The sequence below is a fragment of the Syngnathus acus genome, chromosome 2 (assembly GCF_901709675.1).
Source record: "Syngnathus acus chromosome 2, fSynAcu1.2, whole genome shotgun sequence".
Classification (NCBI taxonomy): Eukaryota; Metazoa; Chordata; class Actinopteri; order Syngnathiformes; family Syngnathidae; genus Syngnathus; species Syngnathus acus.
Window position 1 is genome coordinate 23695545 of NC_051088.1, and position 21577 is coordinate 23717121.

The 21577-nt window shown below is 42.6% G+C and overlaps 1 protein-coding gene across 17 annotated transcripts in view; it reads right to left on the minus strand.

Moving 5' to 3' along the window:
- LOC119135989 (membrane-associated guanylate kinase, WW and PDZ domain-containing protein 1-like) overlaps positions 1-21577 on the minus strand; it is a 47160-nt gene that overhangs the window by 23185 nt on the left and 2398 nt on the right. For 16 of the 17 annotated variants that reach the window (XM_037274113.1, XM_037274105.1, XM_037274100.1 and 13 more), the window contains exon 2: positions 11109-11225. In XM_037274113.1, the coding sequence (XP_037130008.1) occupies positions 11109-11225 (117 nt within the window). Of the gene's footprint in view, positions 1-6213; positions 6417-11108; positions 11226-21577 lie in introns of those variants that run through there. The other variant, XM_037274122.1, reaches the window with a different exon arrangement.

Consider the following 21577-nt stretch of genomic DNA (forward strand, 5'->3'; position numbering starts at 1 on the left):
GTGTATTTTGTGCTTCATTGGAGAAAATTCGAAATTTAGTAAGCCGCAATATTCTTCATAGAGGATGACGAATATAAGCTAGCAATATTATTTGTCTACATGTTCTGCTCCAGCATTTGTGTTCATTCAAATATCTGTTGCTAAAACCGTTCTTGATACTGTGACACTAATATTATCTGTTAGCATTGTTTGTTAGCATTAAGCTACACTAAATGGACAAACCTATGAGATTTTTAATGCGCAACATATAATTTAGACATCAACTGCAAGTGGATATAAACTGCTTGAAGCCTCTTTTAGGAAGAATGATTTCCTATCTGCCCGACCACTGCTTGTTGTCAAATGAGTTGAGTTCAAGGCCACAATACAACGCTTGCGATTTTTTGCTCGCAAGTCAAAGCAATTAGACGACAAAACAGGTAACCGGATCAACTATGTTATTCGAAAACGCTTATGTTTGACATAAGACCCAAGTTTTAACTTCACCAATGTGTACAAACACCTGATAAAACGGCTTATCCCCTTACTAACGCTAAATCATAGCCATTTAGTAGACAAGACAGCGATCCCCAAAACAAATAAATCCCTCACGTAAAACTCCAAAAACACAACAACGCATCTACCCGCTTTGCATTCACCTCAGTGGCGCGAGATGAAAGTGAAGTTGTCTGGGAGTTTGACTGGTAGGACTGGGTGGTCCCATAGTGGGAGATGCTTCTAAGCTCTAATGAAGCCGTCTGCTGTTATTTCAGGCTATTCCCCACAGTGGAGGGCCCGAATGGGATGAATAATTCGGGTATGCTTATGTTGTAGAATATTGACAAGTACAAAGCTCCAGGCTTTCGCACGGTCTTACATCAGAACATAATTAGCAAGCAACTTCGTATTGTCTAACTTGTACTTGTGATGTCTTCTTAGTTTTGTATTAAGGAGCCATATTCAGGACCACCGTTCGTGGTATTGATGAATGCATTAAGGGGAAAAAAAATTTGACAAACGGTTAGTCTTTTCCACAAAAATGGGGATTGGCAATAACTAAAGAAGTTAATTAAAAATGTATACTTTTAAAATATTTAAGAATGTTTTTTCCTAATAAATCTGCAAATACTCCATTCTATACAGTGCATATAAAAAGTCTACACACCCCTTTGGCATTTTTCACCAATAATGCAACAAAGTCAGAATAAAAACGTGATATAATGGTGTTGCATAAGTGTGCACACCCTCTTGTAAATGTGGAGTGTTACTGAGCCTGACAAGACATGATGGCAGAGAACTGGAGCAATGCCTCCTTAACAGTAATATCAAATAAAAAATGTAGCCCAACATGGCAGAGAACACATGCAAGCTTTATGAAGCTAGCTAGCAACATGCAGAGACTTTCCATCGCTTCAAACGAGAAGAGCATCTCAAGGATTGCACCGCTGTCCACCGATGGACCTTGCTATAAAAAATGCAACACATCTTCCAGCTTGGAATAACAACAAAACGCTCAACTCCGATAAGTAGGGCAGGTTTACTTCTTGTGACTAGAGAGCAAAATTGGCGTAAGTGAGTAAATGCCGTGTTTTGAACGTATTTTTTTTTGCAAATAATACTTGGTTGACTAAAGTTGAAAAAATATTTTTTTACGGCACAACAACTGATCAGTCCCAATCGGACGGCACCACAAGACCAGTGGAGAAATTTCACAAGAGACATATATATTGACATCGCAGCGGCATAGTGATTTGACGTCTGTGATGACAAGACGCGTGGCTTACACTTGTCAGATGCTTTTCGATTTTCCACACCACTTGACGGCTTGCAAATGCTAGCTGGCGACAGGCAAAATACACCCTGAACTGGTCTCCAGAGAATTGCAGGACACAACCATTTACACCAGGGGTGTCATCATTTTTTTCGCGGGCTGCATCGTACATAGCTTCTTTCGGAGGGCCATTATGACTATCAACCCAAATAAATGTACGAGCACCTCATATTATATACAGTAAAAGCTACAAAACAAACTGACAAATAACTCGTTTTCAAATCAGACGAGTAAAAACTGGTCAAATATTAAAAAAAAAAAAAAAGTGAAGACAATTTGCAATTCTAGTAATGACACACGAATTTGATGCACAATTTGTCTTCGCGGGCCACATAAAATGATGTGGCGGGCCGTATCTGGCCCCCGGGCCTTGAGTTTGATTTACACTCAGTATCTGCCAAAAGGTGGAACAACCGAGAAGGACAACTATGGTGGAATCACGTGACACCCACAACAACCACAAAACAAAAACACGAGTATTTAATGGGTATGTGAAAACCCGAAACAAACAATCCGCACTTTCTCACCGCTCGCTGTCTGACAAACAGCACCTCCTGCTCGTTGCTTTTCGAGCATTTCATCTCGTCTGTACATCGTGTTACTCCATGAGCAGCGTGTGCATCAAACAGGCTCCTCCTTGGCCTGCCTCACCATAAAATATTGTGCAAATCATTTAAGTACTTTTGGTATCATCTAGTTAACAAACAACTGCAGATTTAAAAGAATTTATGACACATCCCGACAGGAGGTTTCTTTATACGGCAATTACTCAAACGACCAATATAAAAGCACCGGCTTTGAGATGTTTAGGAGTTCTGCATAAAATAAATAAATAAACACATGGACGAAATCTTGAGCATCCTAAGCGATGTCCAGTTCAAGGAGAGAAGCGTGCAAATACATTTATAGTTTATTCAGTGCTCAAACTCTAAATACATGTCAGTTGCTGTCCTCACTGGGAGTTCATAAAAGGTTGTGGCCCTTGGGACATGTGTCCCCTGAAGTGGCCTGTTAAGGCGTAGGCATCATAAACTGCAGGGCCAACACGCCATAGGTGAAAACATCCCAAATCGTCTTTCCTCATTGAAAGGAATTGAAATGTCATTAATCCGTTCCAGCTTCTGCCCAAAAACACAATAGAAATCTATAATATTGTATTTAATTTCAGAAAGTATTTTTTGCTTCAGTGCAATGGATATTGTGCTGCTCCTCATACACTTTAAATTCTCGCATCGCAAAAATCGTCACTCATATCTCAACATAGCCCAAGAGGGGTTGAAGAGTGAACATTTTGAGTCATATACGGTCAGGGCTTGCAAAGACATCTGCCTGCCAGAAGCTACGTGTTTATTTACAATTAAAAAAATGTATACAGCAAAGCCATCGATTGCGTTTTTCTATCCTCTGATTGGTCGGCCAGAGCAAGCAAAACGTATCTAACGATCTGCACGCAATCAATTTTTAAGCAGCGTCTCTGGTGAGCATGATGTAATGATGTGACTTATTTCCGTCATGTTTTGAAACATTGATTCTGTTTCAGGTGATGTTCATTGCGCATCGTTATATTACATTCTTATACAATTTTGATGGTTTCTATCATTATGACAAGACTGAGGGTACGATTTTTCCCCCACGTTACACCCAAAACAAAGCTTATCAATGTAAATTCTTCAAAGAGTGGCACATTTCGAGGTAGCTGTATCTGGCATCAGACTGAAGACCATTTGGCATTTGAATCATTTACAACCCACAGCTCAATTTGAGAGTTTGGGCAGCGACCAATATTCGTCCTGATGACTCTCTATAGCAGGGGTGGCAAACTCATTTTTTTCACGGGCCGCATTGTAGTCATAGATTCTTTCGGAGGGCCATTATGACTGTCAACCCAAATAAATGTATGAGTACCTCATTAAGTAAAAGCTACAAAACAAACTGACAAATAACTCGTTTTCAAATCAGACGAGCAAAAACTGGTCAAATATTTAAAAAATATATATTAAAAGTGAAGACAATTTGCAATTCTAGTAATGACACACGAATGTGATGCACAATTTGTCTTCGCGGGCCACATAAAATGATGTGGCGGGCCGTATGTGGCCCCCGGGCCTTGAGTTTGACACCTGTGCTCTATAGCGTGACATCACAAACGCTGCTGAAACAAATGAACATTTTCAATAATGAGTATTTTCTCCCAAAGTTAAACATGGAGCTGAGAATGCTGCTTCGAAGCTGACTAAATATTTCATTTTTACCCACCAGTGACATCATCATGTGCCTGTGAGAGCAGAAGGAAGCTGGCTAAAGGGTCCAAATGTGACCTACTAATGGGCTATATTATAATTCCAACGAGATTTTTTTTTTTTTTTTAGAAGGCTACTGTCACACAGCAGCTCAATTCCGACTGTTTTGCCCTTACGTGACCTGTATCTGTTTTTTTTTCATACTGTATTCCCGTATACTGTATTTCACCCATGTGATCTCCTGCACAGCTTCTCAACTCCTCAAATGGATGTCAGACATTAGCTGACAATTTCTTCCAAAACAATGCAGTGACAAGCACACAACTTGCCGCTGCACAAATTCAGGTGGAAAAATGACCCCTGGAGTAGGAACAATGGTGTACTCTGCTGTCATCTGATACCTTCAATGGCCTTCCCGCTGTTTATGGTGCGAGGAGCTTCCACTCATTGTCTAACAAAGGCATGCACACGTGCAGGCAAACATCTGCTGTCTTGAACCCCGGGCGGGAGGGACAATAACACAAGAACTTCCCATCTGACCCCGAGAGTGAGATAAACCTGATGGAGGGAATATAAACTACCACGATGAGTTTGACAAGTAGAATATGAAAATGTGGACATCTCACTTTGCGTGTTGAACTAAGTGTCGCATTTGTTTCTAGGAAAAACACATGCAGTGTGTTGGTGAAGTGTGTATTTTGAAAACAGCGGCTCAGAGGTGAGGTGAGGTGAGATGACGTACAGCGGAGGAGGGGCCAAAAATGCAAACAGCCACAAAGGGGGTTTGCAGGGAACTCTCCTGGGCCTCCAAGCTTGTTACTGGAGCTTCGTCGACACAAGAATCTGAAGGTGAGTATTATTTTACAGTATCCCCAGTGTAACTCTTCATAAGCTTCAGGTACGTTTCTTCCATGCACTTAATAGACCTTCTTAACTCGGATGTTCAAAAAAAAAAATGTCTCCATCTTCAATATCAATCAAAAGACACTTGAGGCTGGTTTGGATTTAATGAGGTGTGTCAGAAAAGTTCCAGGACAGGTGTCATAAAAAGATGAATTTCAAATCCAAAGTGCCATTTTTCCCCAATAGGAGTCATAATCCTCTTGAAGCCTAACAGTTTCCCAACGTTCTCTGCCACGCCTTCCTGCACTCTTAGAAGGTCCTCTCATCCCTCACATCTTCAAAACAGGCCCCCCTGATGACCCTCTTGAGCCTTTGCAAAGCCAAAAACATCACAAGGAACCAGTCCAAGTTGAGTAGGCAGGTTACTCCAGCAAGATGATGCGTTTCTGGGCCAGGAACTGTCAGATGCTCAGGGCAGGATCTCATCGTTGAAGTGCTGGTTGATCATCCGGCCCACCCTGCACGGTGAAAACTGCTGGTTTGGGATTGAAAGATATCTTTTGAGGGAACAGTCTTGGAACTTTTCTGACGTCAAATGAGTTTCCATATTTGAATATGATCCCCAATTGTACCCTCCCCTCTAAATTCCTAGTTTTGTTCGGGCAAAAATGAAACAGTTGCTTTGCTTTTAAGGATCGTTTGAATAAAAGGGATGATGGAGTTGCCTATTATGGTTGAACAGGAGGACGGGAGAGAGAGAAAGGCCAGACACACAATACCGCTGCCGCCCAAACACAACAGGCCATTCTCTCAGCTCGCGCCACAACACTCCTCACAGCTGAGTCCCGGCTGCTATTCTCCTGCTGTTCCCCCCCCGACTCTCTCCCCTTTCAATACGGGGGTGAGGAATAAGCGAGAGGGGGGGCTGAACCTCAATAGCGGGGTCGTTAAATGGAAATCTCGTGAAATTCTACAAAAACTATTTTCCTTTCACCTCAATGGGTGAAAGTTCTTGGCGTGGAAACCAAGAATGAGATTTTAAATGTAGGGAGTGAGAAAAGGGAGGAGGGGGCGAAGACTATTTCCTCCAAGCAACGTGTGAGTGTCATCAGTGTTTTAGTTTAGACCCTAAACAAACATGTCAGTCACACACACACACACACACACACACATGTGCATCCGCCATCTCACTCAATTTACACTCGAGAAATGTTTTACCTCTGAAAACACCTGCACAAAAAAAAAAAAAGCCCGCAGAGAGAAACTGCACCTCTCTTCCAATCATCATCCCGGAAGCCGAGTAAAACGCCACCGAATTACCTCAACGCCGCCGCCTCTGCATGATATTCCACCGATCTACTCAAGAGGATAAATCCATGTTGAATTGTGCTCTCCGCGTTCCCTCCATCAGTCACGCGCTTGCAAGTGCTCCAGATTCCGTCTCATTCAAAGCAGGCAGCTGCCGTTTTTCTTCAGAGCTCCCACAAGCGGAGCAAATTCCAGGTCCGGCCCAGCTTAGAGGCTTAGCCAATGTGAGCTCTTCGCACTCCAGTTCCCGTCGGTGGCCAATGGCTGCGGCCCCCGCGCCCCCCTCTGCCGCTACTCCCGCCCACAGATGCTCCGCTTCTCGGTCTCACTCTTCTTCGTCATAAATATAGACTCTTGACATTACCTAACACATGGGCTGTCCTGATAAACAGCCTACTTTCGTGTGAGAAAACCTCTCCAGGGGTGAGAGGCGGGCTAAAGAAGAGTGTGGAGGGCAACGGGATCAAGGATTAGCGTTAGGATTCGCTATTCTGCATGGGAGGGGAGGGCACTGTCACATACTGCAGATTGAAATTAGCCGATTATCGGCATGCTGATCGGCCGGCAGGGAGAAAAGACAAGATCGCGACGCTGGCCGGACGGACTTGTCACTCTTGGATTCTGCTTTGGATTTTGACCAAGCTTGATGTGGAGATTACCAGAAGAAATCTCCAAAAGACTTTTCTGATTTGCATGGTCCCACCTCAGTTGACCTCGAGTAAAATAAATCCAGTAAGTATAAAAGATACTGGATCTTGTTCTTGTGTGATTTCTTTCATACCGAATTACAATAGCAAAGCTTGATAATCCTTAACCGAGTAAACACAAGTAACTGACTATCTGTGGTTTGTTTATCCATCCAAACAACTCGATGGAGACAGGTCTTCTAGAGCTGTTACTATCCAATGTTAGAATCGATTATTATAATCGGGTAATCGAATAATCGGTGATATAACTTTACAAACATTGAAGTCTATTTAAACAAAACTTTCATGACGATTGTTTATTTTGGTTTTATTGGTATTATTTCGTTATTGAAAACCAACTAAACACTAGGATTGATGGTCAATGTTTTCCAAAGTAAAGGCAGATTTTAATTCACTGCTTTCATGATCATATTTTTTTGTATTTGAGGAATTGAATGAAAACTAAGATCAGACTCAGACCTTATTCCAAATATAACAAGCACAGATCCTTCCTTCCTTCCTTCCTTCCTTCCTTCCTTCCTTCCTTCCTTCCTTCCTTTCTTCCTTCCTTCCTTGCTAGGTCAAGTGCTATCTTATCTCAACATAAAATCTGCCTAAAATATTAAAAATACATAAACATAACTCAAGTCTGATGAACGTTGCTGGTTGGCTGTTTCAAGATCAGCAAAATGAACGGGATTCTCTTTTGCGTTCCAAAATGTGACAAGGCAGTAAAACGCTTAGCTGCATCCAACGCACGATAATAAAAAATGTCCCCCACTTTACTCTGCAATGATGACAACCTTGTTTCAATAAACAAAGGTGATCATCACTTCATTAGTGTAATAATAACAAAGCAAATACAGCATAATCATGAAAATATATATGCTCATTCTTTCACAGCTACAAGCCCCTCCTACTACACTAACTCTAATCTCCATATTGAAGAAAACTAAAAGACAAAAACAGAAGGTAAAAGTACGTGAAAGAAAATCTTTGTTGATTATGTAATTCCTGTTCACCAAACGTGATCGTACTGTCCAATTAATCAAAGTAAATGCCAAAGCAACTCCAGCTGTTCTATCCTGAAAAGGTTACAACAACAAGGTTATCCTTCTCAAATCTTTTCCAAACACACCTTTAATTCTGTCAAGTGTTCTTTTTCTTCCCTCGCACAGAACAAGAGTCAAACGCGTTCCACTGCGATTGGATCAAATCAAACCGGTGTTTAGTGAAAAAAAAACCCACAAGATGACTTTTTTTACGTAACACACTTGACACACATACAATGTGAAGAACAACAAAACAATTACTGTGATCCAAATTGTATATTCATAAGCGCAGAGAGTGCAAAAAGATTGATTGCGTAACAGCTTTTATTCCAGTTTACCTTGCATTAGGTCACAAGTGCACTGCCATGAGAGCTGAGCTGCTTGTTAAAGTTACCTCCTTTAAGATACGCTAGCCATTTTAAATTGATGCAGTGCAGGGATACACAAAGAGTAAGAAAAAAACATGTCAACCACTCTTATAAATTCTGTTCTTTCATTGGATTGTGCAGGTGTACCTAATGTGGTGTCCGCTGAATGGAAAGACCATGTTACAGAACACACCGACGTAAAGTTTGTCGGAATGCGTCATAGGATTCCAAATCCACCTTGGGTGATCCCAGATCATTCGAACCTACGCTCTATTCCATTTCCACATTTCAACCGAAAGATCTCTACGCAGCTCTCATTTGTTTGCCATTGAGTAAAAAGGCGCTACTCCATTTGCCATTCAAAACACTCGTACGCGTTCTATGTAAACACACGGTCTATGTAAACACACCTGTCATCGCTCGGCAAAAAAACGGATTCCTCTCGGAAGCGTCTTTTCATTTGAGGTGACGTACTGTGTGTATTCTGGGCCTGCTGGGGTGAATATGACGACGAACGGCATGCAAGGAGAAGCCGGGGCCGGTTCCGGGGCCACTCATCCGTTGTAAGAATGAATGGCCGTCATTAGCATGAGGCTCCCCGGCAGCACCCTGCAATGCAGCGACGCACACACAATGGCGAGTGCCACGTTTCCCCCTACCGTTCCCCCAGAGAAGCCCTTTTGTTTGGGCAGCATCTGGACCTGACCTCCATGCATTTCAATCTGCTGACACCCCCCCACCCCCCCCCAACACATACACGCTCCATTCCCTCTCAGCTAGCTCCTGTTCCCTTTCCAGTCCTCTCCAAAACCTGCCTCGATGCAAATCCCCCCCCCCCCTCCTCCTCCTCCAACCATGTCTTGCTTCCTGAAAAGACGCTCTGTGTACTTGCGGGCCTCATACAAAGCCTGCAGGGTGAATCTGAAAACCCAAGAGGAAAATGCACCAGGGCTACCGGCCATCTGTCCTCTTGGGTTGGACATGCTTGCTCAGAGTGTGCCCCCCCCCTTCACATGATCCCCCCCCCCCCCCCCCCCCGATTCCCTTAGCCTATATACACAGCATCGGGTACAAACACACACACGGCTTCTGCCACGCATACATCACATCACATACTGATGGCGGATGGCGAGCGTGGAGGAGACAGAAAGGAGGAGCTGCCACTTGCCTGTGCGCAGGGAGGATGCAACTCAAGATGTAATCCGTTTCTTTGTGGGGACGGCAAACAGAAAAAAATACGCTCCGGCATTCATTTCCCTGAGACCGGCAGCGGCGGCGGCGGCGGAGTGGAAAACAAGGAAGCGAGGGATCGAAGGACAGCCAGTAAGAGGGTGGAGGGCGAGGAAGAGAGGATGGAGGAAGACGGAGCAGCTAGCAGCGAGAGTGTCACAGCCACCAAGCCACAAGGACGCCGCCACTCAGGAGGAGGACTTCAAGTCAAAAGGAGGACTGACAGAGAGAGAACATGAGCGAGAGTTGAAGCGGGAGAGAGAGAGAGAGAGGGGGAGGGAGGGAGGGAGAGATCAGATGGGGGAGGGAGGATTGGTCGGCTGCGTATAGGCTCAAACGGCGGGATAACGCCGAGATAACCCTCATCCCCGAGCGGCAGCTGTAGACGTGCGCGAGAAATGAATCCCACGAGGGAGCGACTTTTTTATCGCTAGTGACATTTGCAGCACATGATAACAATGGTCATCGTAGTCCAATAGGAGGCGACGGCGGCCGGATGTGGTCGGTGGAGGGAACGGCACCTGTTCGAGTCAACCCGGGGGGGGGTCAAGCACATGTGCTCAGAAGAGGGGGGAGCAGACGCCCTCGCTTTCACTGCCTTTGTCGTAACATTTGCACGTGCGAGAAAGTTGGAGAAGAAAGAAGGAGGGACACCAAAAAGAATGGGAGGGAGGCGGGGGTTAAAAATAAGGGGGGGGCACCAGTCCTGGAACTTTTCTGCCGCAGCCCATATAATGATAGATTATACTTTTGTTGTGAACTACAAGAAAATAACATCTTGATTAAACTCCGGTAATAGCAGCGTTTTCGAATTCAACGGAAATGTCACCGTCTATCTTTTTTTTGTGTGCCAGCCACAGAGGCCTTTTCATCTTTGTAAGAGCCCAGCATGTTTGCCACGTAATCACACAGGAATCTATTTTCAATAAATCAGAACATCATAATCCCCCAGCAGGGCAAAAGAGGCGGATTTACCCAGAGAGAAAGAGCAAGAGAGAGAGAGAATCACAAAACTTCAAGCAGAATTTACTCGGAAATGAAAATGCTACACACACACGCACACAAAAGATTGGAAATAAAAGGAAGTTGTGTTGTGACCATACTTGACTGATTAAACAACCATTTTCCCGATTGATCTGTTGTGCTTCTTCTCCATGCAAACATTGAAACCCTAAAGCAGTTTTTGTCACCACAAATTAACAAATGGGTCTTGCGACACTAACTAGCGTGATTTTATTGTTCAGCAACAGACCAAGATGAGTTTGCTGTAAATATGACTGGCCAATGACATTAATGGCGATCAGTGAGTTTGAATTAATGCTCATGTCTTCTTTTCATTCATTAGAAGCAGGAAATGTTTGATCATTTCAGACCATCCGTGAAAGGGGGGGAAAGAAAAATTGCCCAAATGGATTGCGGGTGAAAGAAAAGCACATGAGCAGGAAAAATAGATGAACAAACAAGATAGGAGCCAAAGGAAGTGGGTCGACCGGCTCAAGACGACTTTACAGAGCCAAATGGACGATCCGGCATGACAGAGTCCGTCATGTTGCGGATGTCGTGTTACTCACAAGGCACGGCGTGGCGATACAGATTGGCCCGGATGGTCTTCTGCAGCTCATGGTCAGGGGAAGACTTTTGGAAACGCAGACTCAGGTAGTGCTTCAGGTCTTTGTTCAGCTTGTTACCTTCAAAGAGCAGACACAGGCCGAGTTAGCACACGTGGACACTCAAAATGTTCATTTTCATGCCAGACCAAACTAATTATCGGTATTTTAACCACGCTAAATCATCACTGTTATTTTAGGACAGTCAGTAAAAAAAATATATATATATATCTGCACATGTTCCGCATACGTTCAAATGTACTGATAAGCTAAATGCTAAAAACATAGCATTTTTTTTCCCTGGGGTATTGGCTTCTGCTTCCAAAGGGAAATCACGCACTGCAGACATAAATTAAAAAGAATAGTACCAATAAACAATGCTTACTTTTAAAGATCTTTAAAAGTGTTTACATATTGAGAGCTTCATTTTCAAATGTATTGGTATAAATGTAGGCCAAATGACACAAGCCGCGTTTGTTTGTTTTTTTAATTCAAGTTCAGCCAGGCGCAATAATTGTGCATTGAATGAATGAAAGAATGAATGAATCATTTCGAACATGATTTAAAGAATAAAAATAAAAAACAAACAACAAAAAACAAACAAACAATATACTTGAAAAAGAGTAGGAAGAAGCCTAAGCTTATTATGTCCTACCCCTATCCATCACTTAGTTCCAAGTGAGAATGGCCATCTTATTATATTGCCTCTACAATAACTTTTTAGAAAGTTCTACATGCTGCTCGAAAAGTCTCTCCACGCTCCTGCCGGATACAAACCGTACAGTGCACGCAGATGAACGTTTGTAGTAATCGAGTGGGTTGTACTACAAACCAGTTTCTCATTGGCTAGAATTAGCGGGCCCTCTCTGCATCTGCCCAATGACAGGCGGCGACGATACCGGCTGAAGTCTGAACACGACACGGCCGCTCACAATGGAGCCAGATGGTCAGGGCTCGCTCTCACGCCAGGCTCTCATTTAGGACCATTTAATGATCTCCAAATTTATCATCCAAGTCTGGGGGAGCTGGCAAGCCCTTCTTGGGGGGAGGTGCCATGTCCTCATGTTGGCCTTCCACTGAAGAGGGAGATTTTCTTCTGGACAGCAGCTAATATGGAGGGGAGGTCATCTCCTGAGCCAAAACACTGGTGACAGAAACTCTAAATGTCCACCTGATCAATAGATATGAAATGGACAAATACAGTATTATGAGAAATTAACAATGCCGCAGCAAGATTTGTCAGGATTAAATCCTTTGGGACTATAAGTAGAAATTCAGCCTTCAAAAAATTAGGGGCCATTACAAGAATAAATCAAATTGAAACCAAGGGGTGAGCTAACATGGTAGGGGGGGGCGGAGCTTAATCCAGTGGGGAAACGAGACAGCCGTTGGTCGTTGACTTTGCTGTGTTTTTCCAGTCTCACCACAAACACACACACACACACACACAACTGTGTAGCTCACTGCAAGCAAAGCACAGTCAGGTAATTGTTACCTAGCAACCAGCCGGTGCTGACGAGCATCATTATGGTCCCTGCTAGGCAAGCGGCAATCAGATTGTAAAGAAACACACACTTAATATATGCAAACCTTTTTTCAGTGACAGTCACACTGGTTTGCCTGATTGTAAAAGATAAAAGGATGTAGTCGACTCAAAATACAAAATGGTGACTTCAAATGTTTGCATCGTGCATGATGTCAATTTTGCTGCCTCACAAGCACTCCCTGAGACAAGGACCTCTGTGAGGAACAAGCATCTCCTGTGGGGATGCACAGCGAGTGTCACGCTCCATCAGTGAGAGAGTCATCAAATATTTAATATTTATGAGGATTAATGCCACGTGGATCACAGGTTACACACACACACACATGCGGAGTCGAACAGGCGTGTGTGCTGCTTGTACCCCACCGGAGGTCTCTGCGGAAGTGGAAGAACAAATTCATCTCACAGTAGATGGCGAGACTCAAGTTTAGCATTAGAGATTACAAACAATGGGGTGAACAGAAGTAAACAGAAGCATTGTATAGAGGGTTTGAAAAGTCTACACCCCCCCGTTCAAAAGACAGGTTTTTGTTCAATGAAATGTAAAACTGAGCTAATTAAAAATTGCAATAATGTGGCCTAAAACCGATACAACTCAAATGACACAAGGGCAACTATTTATGTAAATAGCATTATATGGAAAAACAGGAAAAGCCTACTAGAACATCTGAACTTTATTTGGGATTATATGTAGGCATTTTACATTTTTAACATGAGCTTGAATGTGATTGGTTCATTCCAAACAAAGCCACATTCTCAGTCATCAGAGGGTGTGCATACTTGTGCAACCACGTTACTGCAGCGGTTTATTTGAACTTCTCTTCTAGAATGGATGTCTTTTTTCCCAATTGCGCTGTACAGAATGAGTGATTTATCTTTGAACATTTGATTGACGATTTGAAGCATTTAAACAGGGGTGTGTAGACTTTTTATACCCGCTGTACATATTAGCGATCCTTTGCTCAAACTTGATTTGTGGCAGCTCTATTTGCATTTGTGCTGCTGCTTTTACACTGTTAGTTAGACCTCTGTACTTTACAGGACGCATGTTTTTGGAACAACAAATATTGTGTGATTACCGATGAACTGATTTTATTCAGACTTTTGGCCAGACTTCAAATTGATATAACCACCGCGAAGAGAATCATCTTCGGTGTAACCATTCAGAATGAAGATGGGATCGAGTAAGACATTCACGATGACCCGCCATCATTTATGAGCTTGGATAAACAATCAAAAAAAATGGACAAACTCCGAGAGTCGAAAGCGACGCTGCGTTCCTCCCTGCGACGTTTGCGGAGCTGGCGGCTAAAAGACTGTGTGACACAGACCGTTATGCTCCTCGGCCGGAAGGATGCGAGGCCGCTGTCCCCTCGCAACCAAGAGAGAGACGGCTTTAACCCAAATAAGAGTGGATTATACCATCCGCCATGCCTCCGGTCAGCATTACATAACCTTAAATCTAGTTATGCGCCCCGGTCTCATTTTAGGACAGAGGGGATGCTTGGTGCCCGTTCAAATATCTCACGAAATGCTGATTTACGCTTTGGCCTCCTGTCAACGCTAAGACGCCGAAAAAGCTTTCGGAGAGACATTTGAGGCACACAGTAACATATAGATTATAGTCACCGCTGTAAATCACCTATGAATCATGCCGGCGGGTATTAATAATCATTTCCTCGGCATGCCGTGGTGGTTTGATCATTCGGCAAAGGAACCGGATGAGTTAGGCACTGGTGCGTGTCAGCGTGCTTTTTGTGTGTGAAGCTAAGCTCAGCCTCAGCTGCTCATCGGCATTCAGCAGCCGTCGTCCGACTCAACACTGCCCTCTGTGTCTCCCAGCCTCGCCGCTCATCAAAGTCAGCTTCCTGCAGAGCCGTTGCCACGGCAACCGCCGGCCAACCGGCAAAGGAGAGGAGCCAAGTGCAGTTTTTATGGGATGCTGCCCCCTAGTGGTCGGTCGTAATTGACCAAATCGACTTCGAATTGGACTTCAATGATTCTTGTTTTGTTTTGATGATCTTTGACCCCACACATACTGAATAGAATATGTGACAGTACACAATATGATTTAATCATTATTATTATTATTATTATTTATCTGTCATGTTTGATTTTTAATTCGTGTACATCACAGCTGCGCTTGTTTTTTTATAGTGCTCTTTAAAAGAATTTGAGTTAGAAATAATGACAACAATACAACCCACATTGATTTCGATCTTGTTAAACACACGAGGTTTGGCCCAATAATGATAAAACGACATCTCAAAATAAACAGCAATGTGTGTCATTTATGTCGTATTTCCCTTTTGGCTGAGTGAGATAAGGAAGTGGAAATGCAGGCTGTTTAAAGAGTAAATCCAATTGTTTCAGTAGCTTCCTGTAGGTCTCAGGACATCCTGCCAGTCTCCTGTTACTAAAGCAAATGTATCACTCAATATTACCTAACAGGACAGGGAGGGGCTGTCTGGAAGGGGTCAACATCAACAGGGATGCAATTGACACACATACTCCATTTTGTTCTCATGTCATAAATCCACTCGTCATTGCCTCGTTTCCACTCGCGGCCCAAAAATAGGACAAATATTAAGCGTCTTCCAACTTGAAGTTAAAATCCGCCGTTTTATTTCTGGTTTTGGTGGGATGGCAGAGTGACGAGGGAGTGGAGAGGAAAAAATAACAATCACAGAGAGAGTTTAAAGCGGGCTCTTCTCCCCTTCTCTAATTATAACCAACCACACCCTGGGCTGCTTTCATCTGGTTCTCATCCAAAGCCCGACTCAGTGGGCTTGCGGCATCATGCACAAAAAAGGCCCAAATGAGAGCAGAACCGTTTTTTTTATGCTTAGTTTTACTTCCACACTCACATATGTGACTCGATACAGTTGCACTACAACGCTCCAATTAGATTCACACCAATCCAATGACATCGTTTTTACAATCTGGCAAGAAGAAGCACTGCAACACGACAAATGAGCCGAAAAGCCGGTTTGAACCACATTGCTTGCTTAGCAGATTTCCAAATTTCCAGTACACGCTGCTTGCTTTGCACATTTTCAATTTACACTACACGCATTAATTGTTGACAGTAAAAATAAAGTTGGTGTCGCAACTAAAGAATAACCAGCAATCAAACAAAGGAATGTCTCATGTAAAATATCCCGACAACTAAGAATGATTTGTATTGTAATACGGACGGGGGACTGCCCACTTGTGAGCTTTTTCCTCACCGCTGGGCTGCTGAGTCACAATCAGAAGCGCATAATGGGAAAACTGGTATGACGAAAGAATCGCAGGCAAAGACGCGCGCATGCGCAGGCGTGCATGAAGAGCAGAGGCGGCATGTTCCGCTCCAGTGCGCCGCATCTGTTCATTTCTAAATATAACCAGAGGAACCCGTGCTCAACGTTCCCTCCGCTCTGTCTTATTATTTGAGCGGGATGGTAAGAAAGAAGAAAAAAAAAAAAAAAAAAAAGCCACATCAGAGACAAAGAGGTCGACATGTTTCGTCACTTTAAAAAGGAAAAAGCTCAAGAAGGCCGAATGACGCTGCCACTGCTATACAATAAAATACAGAAGATATTTATGATTTATTATCTTTGGGAAAAATCCTCAGAGTAAAACCGACAATGTGTTCATTGTAGTGATGGATAGAAAGCAGAAATGGGTTTATGGGGATGCCATCAGTTCCATTTGGCTGCCTACTCAAATGTCATTGGCTGCCTGGGCGTCGCAGCAAATCTTGCCCCGAGTTATCCGTTTGACTGCAGACAATGAGATGGACCTGAAATCCTCACAAGAATACACGACTGCTTGGATACGGATGCGTGCAGGGGGGGGGCGAGAGGAAATGCAGATAACAACGCCAATTTTTCCAATTAAAAAATTAACTTGTGTGTGGGGGAGAAAATAGTTCTGTCAGAATATTTTGTCATATTTGTTTTTCAATAAAAAGACATTTTATTGGGAAATAAAGTCACAATCTTACAAAATGTAACTATATTTTGTCAAAATGATATCTAATATTATGATATTAAGTTTAACAAGGGTTAAATATAAATATTAAATAAATATAAATAATAATAAGATAAATAAATACATAAATAAATAATTTTTTATTTTTATTTTTGAAGAGCCTTTCCTATAATGTCAAGCAGAAAATGCATTGACTCTCAGATTTCCTGATGGGCACTTATCATATGATGATGCAAACTACACTTGCCTGTAGGGAAGTAACAATGATATCTTTCAGCGATATGGGTGTTGCCAAGAAGACTAAATAAAATGCAACATGATAGAAAGCATCCTGCTGCTCGAACTTAAAAAAAAAAAAAAAAAAAAAAAAAAGCACACCCAGCCAGAATGCTTTTATCATTTGACAGTTTTAAAAATACACTCACGCTTCCATCTTCATTTTCTGCTTTGTGATTTTCTGGTGATGCATTTACAGTGATGCTTTATTGCCGGAACACCCGCAACAACCATTTAACAATTCAGCGAGGCTCTCAAATGAGATCAGATAGCCATAAAAGAAGAAAACAGTTTTCTCCTCCGAGTAGGATTTGTATCCCTGACAAAAGGAGCATTAAATAAATTAAGAGAAATTTTAAAAAAAAAGTTTAAAAGCAAATTTTGCTGACAAAGCAAATACTTTGTCATGATACTCTCTATTGACTCCACTCGAGCTTCACTGATATTTACAACATTTACAGGAATTTAGGGCTGCAGTGCAGCTGGAAGACACAGCCACGGATTTTATAGGCGGAGGCAAATTAAAAATAAAAATTAAAAAGCAAATTTTGCTGACGAAGCAAATACTTTGTCACGATAGTCTCTGTCGACTCCGCTCGAGCGTCGCTGATATTTACAACATTTACAGGAATTTAGGGCTGCAGTGCAGCTGGAAGTCACACAGCCACTGATTTTATAGGCGGCGGCATATGTCACATTGTGGTGGACTACATGTCTGTGTGTGTGCGTGTGTGCACATGCCAGGAGGAAAATATCATCTTGGCAGACACACATGCTCATTACAAAGAAAGTCTCCAAGCATCCATGTTGGACATGTGATGGGGAAACAGAAATCTCAATCAAAGACACACAAGCACCATAACACAACAATGTCTTATGGGTATTATGCAAATGTATCCAGCTGCACACACAGCTGTTTATACGCAACACATCAATCCCGCTCCAATGTGCACATGGGGTCGCCGGGCTCGCTCTGCTAATTGCTCGACAAAACTATCCGTCTTCGCCGTGACGAATACAAACTAACACTATCGTGCATTGTGCGAAGCCTTCTTGACAAGAATTTGAAAGTCTGATGGAAGCTTTGATAAACTGCTTTGATACAAACAAGACCAAATAGTTTGAATATTACTTACAAATAGAAAAATAAACTCTATTCAAATAATTCAATTCGAATGTATTTCACAAAAGTAAATGATATACCTAAATAAAGGTTTAAATGTACTTTACTAACAAGTTAAATACAACTGAACAGTGCTTAGGCAGTGATTCTTTAGCGAACCACTAGAGGGCGCCTGTGAGGCACATGATGAGAATCATCGGCATACACTCGTCACAAATTCGAAAAGGGACATTGAAGTGTTATCAAATGTATAATTGTATTACTTTTCTTTTCGTTTCCAGACATGACACTTTTTATCATCCTGCAAAAATGATTGAAGGCAGCACGGTGCAGCGGTTGTTAGCAGTTCTCACCAAGAAAATGGAGCACTACAGACATTTGCACATGAAGGGCAAACATGCTGCACCCCCACTATGTGCATATCATGAAAAATAAGCCCTGACATCTTTGCACAGTCTAGCTAGCAGAAAGGGTTTGGAAGTCAGGATGTTTGTGGTCAGCAAAGGGAAGCCATTTTTAAAAAACCTGTCTAGAGCTGTCCAGCCTCTGGTGTGATGTTTGAAAAGGCTTAAATATTCTGAGAATTATTTATTTAGAGCACGCTGGATGAAGTTTAGATTTAAAACATGTATCATTTTTATCTGCTTTTGAACATTTATTTTTCAGCTCCCACTTTTAGACCACACTTTCTGAGAACCACCCATATAGAAAATTTCCATTTGGTGGAATTAATTCAAAAAGTTATCTCTTAAGCCACCATTTTTTTTATGGATGCAGTATTTTCTTGACATCAAACCAATGTTCCACTAAATGTTGCATTGTAACATCTGCAACACGACTTGATGCCTCCTCGCACAAGAAGCATTCTTTCAGATTAACGTGGCATCAGCTGATGGTACATAAAGCGTTTTATACACGAGGAAAGCGGGACTGGATCAGGTCAGCCTCTCAAGGGCTTACCAGCAACCTGAATCTGGAGAGATTGACACAATATATGAAGAGGATGGGAGCGAGATCAGCCGAGAAATCCTCTAAGGATCATCTGGTAACCTTACTCAAGTATTATTACAGAGAAATACTCTCATGTGTGGCTGCACTTTAGTTTATCAACAATCATATAAACAAATACTTACTAAGTACTTCATCCTCTAAAATCCATCTTGATGTCAGAAGGCCATTGAAAAATTGGAGCGTGAGACCACCATGATATTCTATTTGTATCTGAAAGGAGGTGTAATTGGTACCAAAAGAAACGACAAACCTAAAGAAATTAACCATAAATAGAACGGATTCATGTGGGAAAAAAAACGTGTAATGGTGCGTAATCCTTTCCAGATGTGTGAAACGACGAGTCGCACAGCTTAAATGTCAATTTAGCCCCACTCTTACACTCTTGATGCTTGATTGCAGGTCTGTGTGGGGCATAATAACATTTGAAGGATATCCAAGAAATGACCAAATGCAACTCTCATATCGTACAATAAATTATAGTTGAGGCAAATCTTTAAACTATTTTCTTTCCCAGTTACGCTCTGTGTGCATAGGTGGAGTCTTTGTTTTTTTGTTATTTTTGTCACGCTGCGTAGGTGAAATGGGCGTTTGCGCCGTTATGGGAGTGGACACTGGCAGTTTGTTTTGGATGGATGGACATATTCTTTTCTGGGCAAAATTTAAAAGACGGTTAAATGGCTATAAAAATAAAAATCATTTAAAAGATGGTTAAATGGCTACAAAAATAAAAGTAAAAATAATCTGAATAATAAGAATAATATTTTACTTGTAAAGTCTAGGTTAAAAATAGAGAGGGAAAAGGAAGCGCTTCCTAGCAAGAGGAAGGACAGCAGCTAAATAAATACGTCGAATGTCAAGCAATCCGACAAGCTTTTTAAGTCCACCCGAATGCTGTCAGTTGACCATAATCAAGTTGGACAAATTGCTCCTTTTTAAAAAAATGACTTGCTCGCATTCTGGAAGAAGAACATCACACGGAATTCTGTGTCTGTAATGCTCTTACATCCTCACCATGTGTCTGAGCTGCACACAAGCCAACCATTTAGTCTAAATATACAACTCCCAAGTGTCCAAGAATAAAACATAATGTGCATTGGTGGCTGCTCGTCATCATCAAATACCTTTGAACTATTCCATAACCTGCAAAACCCAACCAGCCCAACAAATTTTTTTAGAGCAAGGGTGTCAAACTCTGGCCCACGGGCCACATTTGGCCCGTTGTGTAATTATATTAGGCCTGCGGAGAAAAATTGAGCATTGACTTTATGTGTCAATACTAAAATACCAAATAGTCTTCACCTTTACAAAATAGATTAACATTCTTTTTTTTTTTTTAATTTGAACACTTTTTACTAGTCTCTGATAATAGGAAGTATTATGTACTTGTAAGATGGCGGCGCGTGCACACGCTGCGGCCTCTCTCTGTCCCGAACGGTGTTTTGTTTTGTCGTTTAATGTGGGTTTGTCCGCCAGTTTTGTGTGTTCGTCTCGTCGTACCGGGTTGTGCTTCAAGTGCGGCGGGCTGGTTCTGCTCGACATCGGCGAAAGCGAGTTTTGTGGCGACCTGAACTTTGAAGCGGGGACATTAAAGGCGCTCGGTCTGCGCCGTCCTGGAGCGTCGCCGGACTCGCCTGCTGTTCTTCCCCCGGTTGGGCGTCCGGGCCTGGCTGGCGGCCACCCCAGCTCGCCCGGCCGTGCCTTCCATTCTTCTGGCGGACGTTCGATCGCTGGACATCAACATGCCTGCTGAGTTCTGCGGACCGGACAGTGCGTAGCTGCTGTGCGTTTGGAGCGGATGGCGCGCTATCGGGCGGACCGGGCCATTGTACGAGGGGGAACATCGCGTGGAGGTGGACTGTGCGTCTACATCCGTGAAGAATGGTGCCGAGACTTTGTTGTGGGATGCCAGCACTGCTCGCCACTGGCGAAGTTTGTGATCTCCGGGCTGTTGGGGTCCTGAACTCTCTCCCCGTTGTTTTACTTGTGTGTTAATCGTGTGCTGTGTCTCGTCACCGTGGGATAGGGGGAACGGTATTTCGGTTTCTTTGTGTGTCCTAGCGTGAAGGAATTGACAATAAAGCTGATTCTGATTCTGATTCTGATTTCAAAACTAGTTATTTATCAGTTTGTTGTGTAGCCTATACTGTATATAATATGAGAAGTTCATACATTTATTTAGGTTGACAGTAAGTATATTGGCCCTCCGAAGGAAACTATGGCTACAATGTGGCCCGCGACAAAAATGAGTTTGACTCATTGGAAACTGCCGTCTCCGAAGTAAAGTTGCAAACATTTCTGTAATGGAACTTTTTGAAATCAAGTATGTGCCAACGCTTCGTGACAAAAAGAGAAATAAAACCTCTGTGAAATTAGATTTCAAGCCTTTAGCTCAACTGTGATTCCTAATTCTTTGTTACATCAGAAAACGATAAGATGAACCTTTGAACTGTCACTGGATTCCTCCGACGATAAAACCGCTATGCTAGTAGGTCAAAGTCCAAAAGT